We start from the raw sequence: 10,105 nt of genomic DNA, 5'->3' as shown, positions 1-10,105 counted from the left end.
TCTATTTGTAAAACTTTTTATGGTAATCTATTACAAAATTAAAATATATTTACCATAAGTAAAAAATCAAATTTGAATTAATGAATTTAATTCATAAATTTTTTTGATAAATATCTCAAAGCCATAAACCAATACAGAACGAATTTAATGTTGTGATTCTCTCGCAAACTCGATTCTGTTTTCTCGGTGTAGAAAATCACCCCATTTCGAAATCACTGAAAATTAAAAACCCATTAAATAAGAAAATGCTGATTTTTGAATCTTGAGAGATTGACGCTTTAATTGTATTTTTGTTTTGTTAATAAATATTTTATTCGTTTCATTAGTAATTAGTTTATATGCTTATTAAGAGTTACGGAGATTACAGCAGTACGAAAACAAATCGATTGGAATGGCCGGCGAACGTGCCAAATAATTAAGCTACTTAACACAATTAGTATCTTGTTATTATTAAGTGTAGATGAATTGAGTTTGGTTTTGAAACAAGTTAGTAGTCACACAGTCGATATACCTAGTTAATACTAGCTATAGTATGCTGATACTAGATATTAATACCTGTTGCGGTGATATTAATACGTTAATTGATAAGTACAAATGGCATTTGCATTGCGAAATGATTCGTGTCTCGTAATTACTAAAGGTGGCTATTAACAATTAATTAAAAAAGTGGAGGTATTTACACTATCAACTAGAAACTAAGAACTAGAAACTAGATGGTATCTACTGCTCGGCATCGCTGGAACCAATGCTCTTGTCGGGAGTGTGGGATCTGCTGGAGGCCTTGGAGGCGCAGGATCGCACCGAAAGATCCTCCGGCTCGCTGTCACAGTAGCTTTCGTTGGAGGCCTCACTGTGGGCCAAGGGACTGAGGCGTTTCATTAGCGCCTCGTTGAAAGGATATGTCTCGAGATCGGGTTCCGAACCACCGTTGGCTATTTGGTTGGGATTGTAGGTGGGTGCACTGGGTCCACCACCACCGCCGGGTTGCATGGATGCTGCGGCCGCTGCAAAGGCCAGGAAATTCAAGCTGGCATTGAAGAGTTTGCACCAATCCAGCAGAGCTGCTCCCTGGTTATCGGTTCCGTTGGGAGTGGAACTGCTATTGGAGTTTGCTGGAGTTAGTGGTGCTATCACAGACGCCAGATCCGCAGGATTCGGGAAGGGAGCTGGCAGTAGGGGTATTGTTGTGTCCGGGAACATGGGTGTCTTCGTCTGCTCCGTGGCCAGAACTTGTTGTCCGGAACCATTGGCCTCCAGAGCATTATTGTTCTTATCATTGACTTGCTCCGGCTGATTGGATAGGGTGGCACGCTTGGCCGGATCTTTGGCCCAGTTCTTAACACTCAGCAAGGGATAATTGTTTTTGCTATAATCCTCTGATGCTGCGGGCGAATCAACCACTTTGTTGTCCTCCGATTTGGGTGCATCCACCGGAAGGACTTCGGCAGTCTGAGGGGTTAATTTGGAGTTGAGCAAGGCCAGTAAATTCAGCTGATGTAGCATGTTGTTGGAGTAATCCACCACGCCCGATTGACTTGGGTGCACTGCCTCGGGATGCAATCCGCCATTCTTTTTCACAAATTCCACTAGGCTTAGTTTTTCCAGCAGGGACTCGCCCTGCACTGGATAATCTCCGGGGGAGTAGGGCAGTGATCCAAAGCCCAGTTCTTCGTAATTTGGAGGCAGTGCCACAAATTTTGGGGGCAACTGAAGCTGCAATTCGAACTTGGCGCGTTTTTCCGGTGGACTATCGAGTCCCATGTGATCGGGACCCAACTGGCGGCACATGAAGCGCAGCTTCTGTTCATTCTTGCACCAACCACGCAACGTGGACTCTGGTACTCCGATATCCCGCGAAACACTGGCCTTTGTTTCACCATTATGGATGCGCTGAATGGCGCGCACCTTATCGTTGGGCGTGAGGTTCCTCAGCGGACGCTTGCCACGCGTGCTCATCCGGATGTTCATGTGCTGGTAGGCGGAGATATCCATGGTTCTATCGGTTTCAGTTTCGGTTACGGCAGCGACTACGATTTGAAGCGCGAACTTTACGGATGCGACCACCGGTGTGCACACCTCGAACTCGCAGAAGGATGTGATTGTGATTGCGATTCCGCGAAAGGCGAGCTGCGAAAGGCGACCGCCGATGATGAGCCGACGTTTTTGCGGCGAAGAGAACGGCGGACCGTTGGCTCGACCAATGGAGAACGGCGAGGCGCCACTCTCTCCTTTCTCTCTCTCTGTCTCTCTGCCACCACCACCAGCGCAACAACTTGTTACTCATGTCCCGCTCGCGCCTGATCTCTCTCTTGCGGATTTGCTATGCTCTGCAGGATATCGTGGCTCTCTTAACGGGACAGAGATAGTGAGAGAGAGCGATAGCATTGTCTTGGCCATCCTCCTTGGCTGCCCTCTTCACGAATTGCATGTGTGGTGGTGGTGCGGATATGCTGATATGTGCATGTGGCTTTCGATGTGGATGCACATTTCCAAATTGTCTCCTGCACGTGGCTGTGTGTATGTGTGTGTGTGTGTGTGATATTGTTCTCTTGTGTTTATATAAAAACCAGTTATTTACCTCCCATAAACATTCTCCACTGCGAGAGTGTGTTTGGCCAACCTTCTACCATCCGCATCCGCCTTCGCATGTGCGTGAACGGATCTGATACGGACGTGAACCTGGTTGCACTTTTGGGTCGCGAATCTTCCAAGAATAACACAATTTCACTCTGTTGTATTTGTTTTGGCCATCTGTGTGTTTGTACTAATTTTGTTAGTACTTTTTGCACGTTATTTATGGTAAATGTTTTTAGAGCAAAGAATTTTGCCCTCTTTGGATGAACCGCATTAGCCGTGCATAAAATATGTACAGCGTACTAACACACCTTCTAAACTTAATATAATCTTCAAATTACAAAAGTCAGCCTCGAACTGACAGAATCCGTTTGATGATACGTTAAAGAAAACTAAACAGTTTTCTAGTTTGAAAATACAAGTTTGCTAAACATATTTTGCAAGCACTGTAAATGAAATCAATAAAGAAAACAAACTAATTTTCTGCTTTGAGAAGGTAACTAAACTACTAGAGTACTATAATATATTTATACTCTATTAAAAAAAAAAAGATAGAAATCTTTATTATTATAAAATTTTGTTAGACAAACTTACCGATTACACATTTTACAAGAGGTGGAAGTTATACACTAAAAACTGTATCTTATTATAGCCCACACTCCATTTTGTGTTATTTTTTAAATCAATTAAAGATTTCTTGTATTGATAGCTTTATCACTGCACTCTTAGAGGTTGAATAAATAATTAACACTTACACAAAAATGGACTTATGATTTTGAAACACAAATAATCAAAGTCATAAATCAATTTTAATATTATCATTTCGATTAAAATTGAAGACATTTCCACAACTAATCATTTCACTGCAACTTTATGAAGAATACGTAACCCTTTGTTATAATCCAATTCTTCCAATGTGTTTATCTTATTCCAGAATAAATGATTTATTAATTAAGTTATTATTATTATATTTAATATTTTCTGTCGTGTTAACGAGTTGTCTTGTAAATTCTTTTAATTAATAAAGCGTCTGCGTGGGCAACTTATATTTGCTATTAGAAAACTAAAAAAAGCTTTTTATCTTGAGAAAAAATTGCAACAGCTGTGAGCCAAGAGGAAGAACTGCAATAAAAAGCTTTTCCCTAGATAAATATACCAAAATGTATCTAAGCTTATAAATGAATATTTTTTAGATTTTTAAGAAAAGCTGTTTTTGAAGTAAAAAATCCTTCACCAGTTAATGATAGAAAAGCGAAACACCATATCTAGTGATAAAAATATTGGTAATTTTTTTATTTAAGAAAATTGTTTTTCGTTATTGTTAACTAAACATATATAATCTTGTTCAAGCTCCAAAAAACTAAAATACTGTAAATATGTTTATGCCAAACTATGAAGCATAATTGTATTGCCTACTTTTTGGCGATCAGAACGTACAAAGATGAGTGGTAAGAAAATATATTTTGTTCATCTTCGTACACCTTTCAAAATAATTAATAAATATAATAATAATAATTAATGAATAGTAATAAATAAATAGTAAATAGTAAAATAATAATAATATTGATAAAAATATTAATTATTAAATACAAATTAATATAAATACATTGATATATCCAGAAAGTTTACCCTACTTACCACCCTATGTTATATCAAAGAGGAATCTTGTTTTTAAAAATGATTTATTCCGAGAATAAAGAAGACAACTTTTTAATTACTTTTTAATACTTTTTTTATTGTGTTATTAAAAGACACATTTTAGAAAGTAAGTAGCGTTTAGTATTTATGTTTGATTTACACATATTTAAATAAATTTTCTATTAACTATAATTTATTAGATTACACCTACATGTATTGATTAATTTTCGTGTCGCTGTATATTATAACTATATCATTATTTATTATTATTAAACAATTTTTATTTCATTTTTATTTGTCACAAAAATGTACTTTCAAATAAAATTTATAAAAAATAAAGAAAACTACCAAAGAAATTAAATTTTAGTAAAGATTTGGAAGCGGATTAAAAGGGAATCATTATTAAATAATAAATACCGCTTTTGGAATGTCTTTGCGATACACTAAATAAATATTTAAAGAAAAACATAAAATTTAGTGCAGTTAAAAGACGAAAATAAAATTTGTGTAATTTGATAATTACTTGCTGTATAAATATGAGGAAACGGTATTTATTTTAAGTCTCAATTTATACATACATACAAATTTAAATATATATACATAACCTATGTTGGCAGTCAGCCCTTACATTTTGTACATACACCTCTTTTATTGTTATTATATACATAATTTGTTTCAGTCGAAGGCTTATTAAACTAATTCTGAACGCATACGTCAAATGCACATACCCATAAATGTATATATCTTATTATATACTACATGCCTTACCTTACAGGTAAATAAAATGAGATAACTATTCGGGGGCATTATTTGTTAATTATTAATTGCTTTAACTGTAAACAATTTAATTTGAATATTTATGAGTGATCTTGTATTAAAAACAAAAACAATTTTATTGAGCAAAAAATAAATATTGGTTGGGTGCAGATTAAAATGGAATCTTGGCTTGTCATCGAATTGTATTTTAAAATTAATCACTAATTATTGGTAATCCTTTAACTTATTGTACTTGTCATGGAAATTCGAGTATTGCACTTCAATAAAATTATAAAACAAACATTAATCGTAGTAAAAGACTTAAGGTAAGATGACTGTGAATATGTTGATTCCGTTTTGCTAAAATCTGATCTGTGAGTATATTTATGGGAATTTATCAACAATCGTGAATATATGCGTGAACTTTTATTTAACACCCCTTAACTTAAATTTATTTTATCGTTAGTAACAAATGTTAATAGCTTATAGATAATGATCCCATTTGCCCAATGCAACGACCGCCCTCCTCATCGAAGGTGGCCAACGTTAATCGCGATAGCTTATTGCATAAGACTCCATTTCCATTATTTTGAATAGGATTTGGCTCTGAAATAAATAGTATTAATAAAAATTGTTAATAAACTAAGTTACCTAACAACTAACCATCATGAAAAGGTTCTTGGGTATTGCCCTCTTGCTTTTTGTTCCTTATTTGATCCGTAAAATGTGATATAAGTGCGTCTATCATGGCAGCTTGCTTGGAAAATATTTGCATCAGCTTCGATACTTGTATTCCATTCTCAACAGCATCGAACTGTAAGATAAATATTTATATACACTTGTTTATATAACAGGAAAAATCCCAAATACCTGCAAGAATATACAAGTGAGGCATTCGGGATCATCACTGGCACTTGGCTTTGCGTAATCCCAAGACAAATCCTCATAACGCAGTCCCAGGAGGAGAGTCTTTGGGAAAAATTAGTTATTCATTAGAACAAGGTGTTTTAGAAATTTAAGAAACCTATTTAAAACTTACACATTCATATGGATCTATTACAAAAACTCCCCTTTCATTAACTGCTACTAAAACTTCCATGTCCTTCTGGTTCACCAATGCCATAATTCCTCGAACAGGCTGCTCTATTTGACCATGGAAATAAGCGGCTCTGTAAGAATATATTTTTAATTAATTTTTATAAAACATCAACCTAAATTTAGAAATAAATACCCATAGAATGGTAAGGCCCAGCAAAATTCCAGGTACTTTCTCATCAACTTTCGGGTGGTAGCTGTCTGGGGAACTCTCTTGAACTGTTCCAAAAGCTTAACCTCCGCTGAGTTCTTCTGACTTATTGGTAGCCACAACCAAGTGGAGCTCTTGGCAACGTGTGGAGGCAAAAACCTAGCTTGGTTTTCCCTGAAAATTATAAATTTAAAGTTAATACTTAACTTGTTATATATATGAGATAAATGACTTACCGAAAGAATCCTATTGTATGGGTGTGGGAATTATAAGGACCCAATTCGATGCGGGCTTGAATGCCACCCAGCATGAGGGAATGTACTGGCTCCATAATATATCTACCAGTCAGCACATTATTTCTGGCCTCTTCATAAAGGAGCTCTAAGATTCGATGATCCCTGAAAGTAATTTAGTTTTTTATAAATTATATTTTAAAAGTATTTCCAAAAATTACTTTATTTTCTCTTCATCCCGCTTAGAGAAGAAAACGTTTCGTTTCAAAACTATCATCGGTTCGTCGAACTTTCGATCACTGGGACTGCTATTGCTGAACTTCTGGAGCAAGTTCGGCCACGCTACTCTCACTATATAGGGGCAGTGATGGGCCTTTAGCTGCATCTCCAGTAAAGCGCTTGTCATCCATAATCCGAAAACACTCTGGGCCAGCAATTTATTGGATATGCCAAGCTCTTCGCACCCCAAGGCAGCTGCCAACATCACTTGAGACGGACACTGGGCTGTGCCCTCGATCTCCATGTGAACCGCCACCCGAGACATAAGATATACGCATGTGGGGATTACCTAAAATTGAGGGATATCTTAAATATGTTTAAATCTTAAAGGATGTGTTAGTATTTTACATTTTGGAGAGCACGGGTTAGATTGGAAGCTGCTTTGCCAGCATTTGAGAAATTCGAAGTTGAGCTTGTGGCCATTATACGTTTTTGGATTGCGGGATTGGATTGGGTATCGTTGCCATTGTTACACTTGTGGTGTTGTGGCATGAATGAGGAATTGGTGAGCACTCCTAAAAGATTGAAAAATGTTTTGAAATTAAGAATATTTCGAAAAATTCAATTCAAATCAATTCAAACTTTTATAACAACAATCAAATTTTCAGATTGATAGAAACTAGGTTAGGAATGATCAAGCTAGCTCTTACCGGATGGGCTTCTCAGGTCGGAAAGGGGACAAAGTGCACTTGCGTTGTTCATCATGTTGGCGCCCATGTCGGAGAGTCCACCAAGGCAAGGGGCATTCCCGGAAGCGGCCATGGCTGAGGAGACCTGAGCCGGCGACAGGCAGTCGCCCTCATTCTGACCCGTGCTCACCACACTGGAAACACTGGCCGAGGAGGCAAAGGTACTGCCCACCGCCGTTTGGATTTGGGCAGTGGTGACCACTCGGTGTACGGTATACATGATCGGGGGAACGGGCATATTCACAGAGCCCAACGATACGGGAACCTGCTGGTCACACGTGACCACACTGGAGCTATTCTGATGGGTTTGAGTGGCTGCCACGCGTCCACTTCCGTTGCCATTGCCTCCGGCGTTGGGGAAGATCGCACAGTTGTCAAAGGCATCTGGTGGATCGGCCACCGAGCTCTGTAATTGGGGTAGCTGATGGATTGGTTCTGGGTGGTTTAGTTGGTGGTTATGTTGGAGCGATTGCTGAATGTGGAGAAAGTTGGCCTGTTGTTGCTGCTGCTGCTGTTGGTGCAGATGTTGTTGATGTTGCTGATGTTGTTGGTGTTGCTGATGTTGTTGGTGTTGCTGATGTTGTTGGTGTTGCTGATGCTGCTGATGTTGCTGTTGCTGTTGCTGTTGTTGTTGGTGTTGATGCTGCTGCTGGTGCAGGTGCTGCTGTTGCGGTTGATGAGCTTGGTGCTGCGGTAGTGCTGCTGTGGCATTATTGGCTATATAGTAATCATCGCGACACTTGACATCCGTGGTATTGTAATATAAATGCGATCTGAAAGATACATTTGTAAAACTAATTATATATAATTTTTAAATTAAAGTGATAATTGCACTCACTCGTAGTCTTGAGTAGATAGCTTTTTTCGATTATACTGCAAAGTTCCCAATGGAACAGTCATTATGTTGATATAGTTCCCAGCATTGGCAGTATTCTTGCTGCATTGGCCACTGTTGCTGCAGACAGATCCTCCATATGGACTTCCCATATTGCCATTGCCTCCGAGCGACTTATTGTTCCCAGTGCGTGGCACGAGATCTTTAGAGTTGTAACCCGATTGAGCTTGGCCGGAGCTACATGTCACATAATCCTGGCCAGCATTCATCCCATAGTTGAGCTTGTTCGACGAATGTTGTGGTATGGAAGTCGAGGAGTTCTGCTGCATGGCGCTCCGGCAGTAATAATGATTTGGCTCCATATTCTTTGAATACAAAGTAAGAAAAAGTAAAGAAAGTTAAGTTGTGTAAATAAATATGCTTGAAAATTAATTGTTCTTCTCGGACGTTTTGAAAGGACAAATTTGAAAGAGTCCTTAAACAAATATTAGTTTTAAACTTTTAAATATTTGAGTTTATTTACCGTTATTATAAATAGATCTGCTGCTAACAAATATGATTAATAGCTGTCGACGCCTTTTCGGGGTTCGCTTGAGCAATCAGGATGGCCCTCATTTTATCTGGCAGTTGTGAAAATTTCACAAAACTCCATCATTAACAATGTTTTAACTTTCGATTTGCATTTCTGGAATGTAAAAATAGTTAATTTAGGTTTTATTATAACCAAAACGGAAACTATTAGTCTACTGTTTACGAGTACATTAGAAGTATTAAACTAGTTTAATAATATATTTAGAACACAGAGCTAGTGGTTGATAAAAATATTTATAAATAAGAAAACAAACTTCTAAATGTTCGCTTTTTTCTTGGTTTGTATCTTCTAAAAAATCATTTAAAATAACAAACTGTTCCTTAGGCCTGATATTTGATTTTTCGAGCAGGTGCAATAGAGGGTATGCTGTATACACACATGTCCGTACATACCGACACGAACATCTGTAGGTACGGATATATGTAAATCTATGTACGTCATGCTAATTCTAGTGCAAGGAAGTATGTCAGCACGGGCATAACTTTAATTTTATAATTGGAGGCACGTAAACACTATATGTTAATTCAGTTTCACATGGCTAAGAGAGAAAAAAAAAGTGCCTCGTTCTTAATCAATACATGCCTTCATATGTATGCATATACACACACACACTTACAGACACACACGCACATATCCTTCTAACTGGGTGGGACTTTGAAGGCCATAGTTTTTCACCGAACCATCTCGCCTTTCCAATTTAATTTTATTCCTTTCAAATGGTTTCTTTCGCTCGCGAAGCACTCCGTAACTTGTTAAATGTATCTACATATCTGAGAGATCTTAGAACGCACATAGATGGATGGCTTTGAAAAAATGTGTTACACGGATTTCGTCCGAAAGATACATTTTCCGCTGTATTGTCTTTTGAAGCGGGGAGCTGCGTGATTTGCAAGCTTCGAGCTTGTTTGCTTTGGGATTAGTTTATTTTTTCATTTTCATTATTGGCCTGGCGAATGTAGATTTTTTTACTCAAGCGATTCCATGTATATCGAACGATGACGAGAAGTTCCCGAACTTTTTAGTACACAAAATGCCAAAACAGGCGACTTAGCACCAAAATATCTACTTATACAACACCACTTTTGAACACAGCCAACCGAAGTAAACAAACACATGCAAACTCGGGCTCCATATGAGGCGCATGCGCCCCACGAAATCCTGCTTAAAATTTGCCCAGCAACAAGACTATCGATAAAAAGGCAGTTTCAACCTTTAGTAAAATCAATATCTACGGCCTTTTGATAAGGAACCAAGCCAATCTGT

General features: G+C 37.9%; 2 protein-coding genes across 3 annotated transcripts; both read right to left on the bottom strand.

Moving 5' to 3' along the window:
- Window positions 1-293: 293 nt before the first annotated feature.
- Window positions 294-2,081, bottom strand: LOC108113694 (protein distal antenna-related). Its single transcript, XM_017224371.2, has one exon. It carries the CDS (start codon window positions 1,990-1,992, stop codon window positions 721-723), a length of 1,272 nt encoding a protein of 423 aa, XP_017079860.1. The 5' UTR covers window positions 1,993-2,081; the 3' UTR covers window positions 294-720.
- Window positions 2,082-4,288: 2,207 nt separating this feature from the next.
- Window positions 4,289-9,934, bottom strand: LOC108113798. 2 transcript variants are annotated; one of them, XM_017224505.2, is made up of 12 exons: window positions 9,459-9,934; window positions 8,774-8,935; window positions 8,254-8,615; window positions 7,377-8,188; window positions 7,075-7,241; window positions 6,669-7,015; window positions 6,451-6,612; window positions 6,200-6,388; window positions 6,008-6,137; window positions 5,839-5,937; window positions 5,632-5,782; window positions 4,289-5,574 (listed from the first exon to the last, which is right to left on the bottom strand). In XM_017224505.2, the coding sequence occupies exons 3-12, from the start codon at window positions 8,610-8,612 to the stop codon at window positions 5,444-5,446; spliced, it is 2,547 nt and encodes an 848-aa protein (XP_017079994.1). In that variant the 5' UTR covers window positions 8,613-8,615; window positions 8,774-8,935; window positions 9,459-9,934; the 3' UTR covers window positions 4,289-5,443. The 2 variants fall into 2 exon arrangements, with proteins under 2 accessions (XP_017079994.1, XP_017079995.1); XM_017224506.2 differs by having other exon boundaries at window positions 9,634-9,934.
- Window positions 9,935-10,105: the final 171 nt, after the last annotated feature.

This window comes from Drosophila eugracilis, unplaced genomic scaffold (assembly GCF_018153835.1).
Source record: "Drosophila eugracilis isolate 14026-0451.02 unplaced genomic scaffold, ASM1815383v1 contig_367, whole genome shotgun sequence".
NCBI lineage: Eukaryota > Metazoa > Arthropoda > Insecta > Diptera > Drosophilidae > Drosophila > Drosophila eugracilis.
The sequence above is the reverse complement of the archived record's forward strand: the minus strand, read 5'-3'. Positions and strand labels throughout refer to the sequence as shown.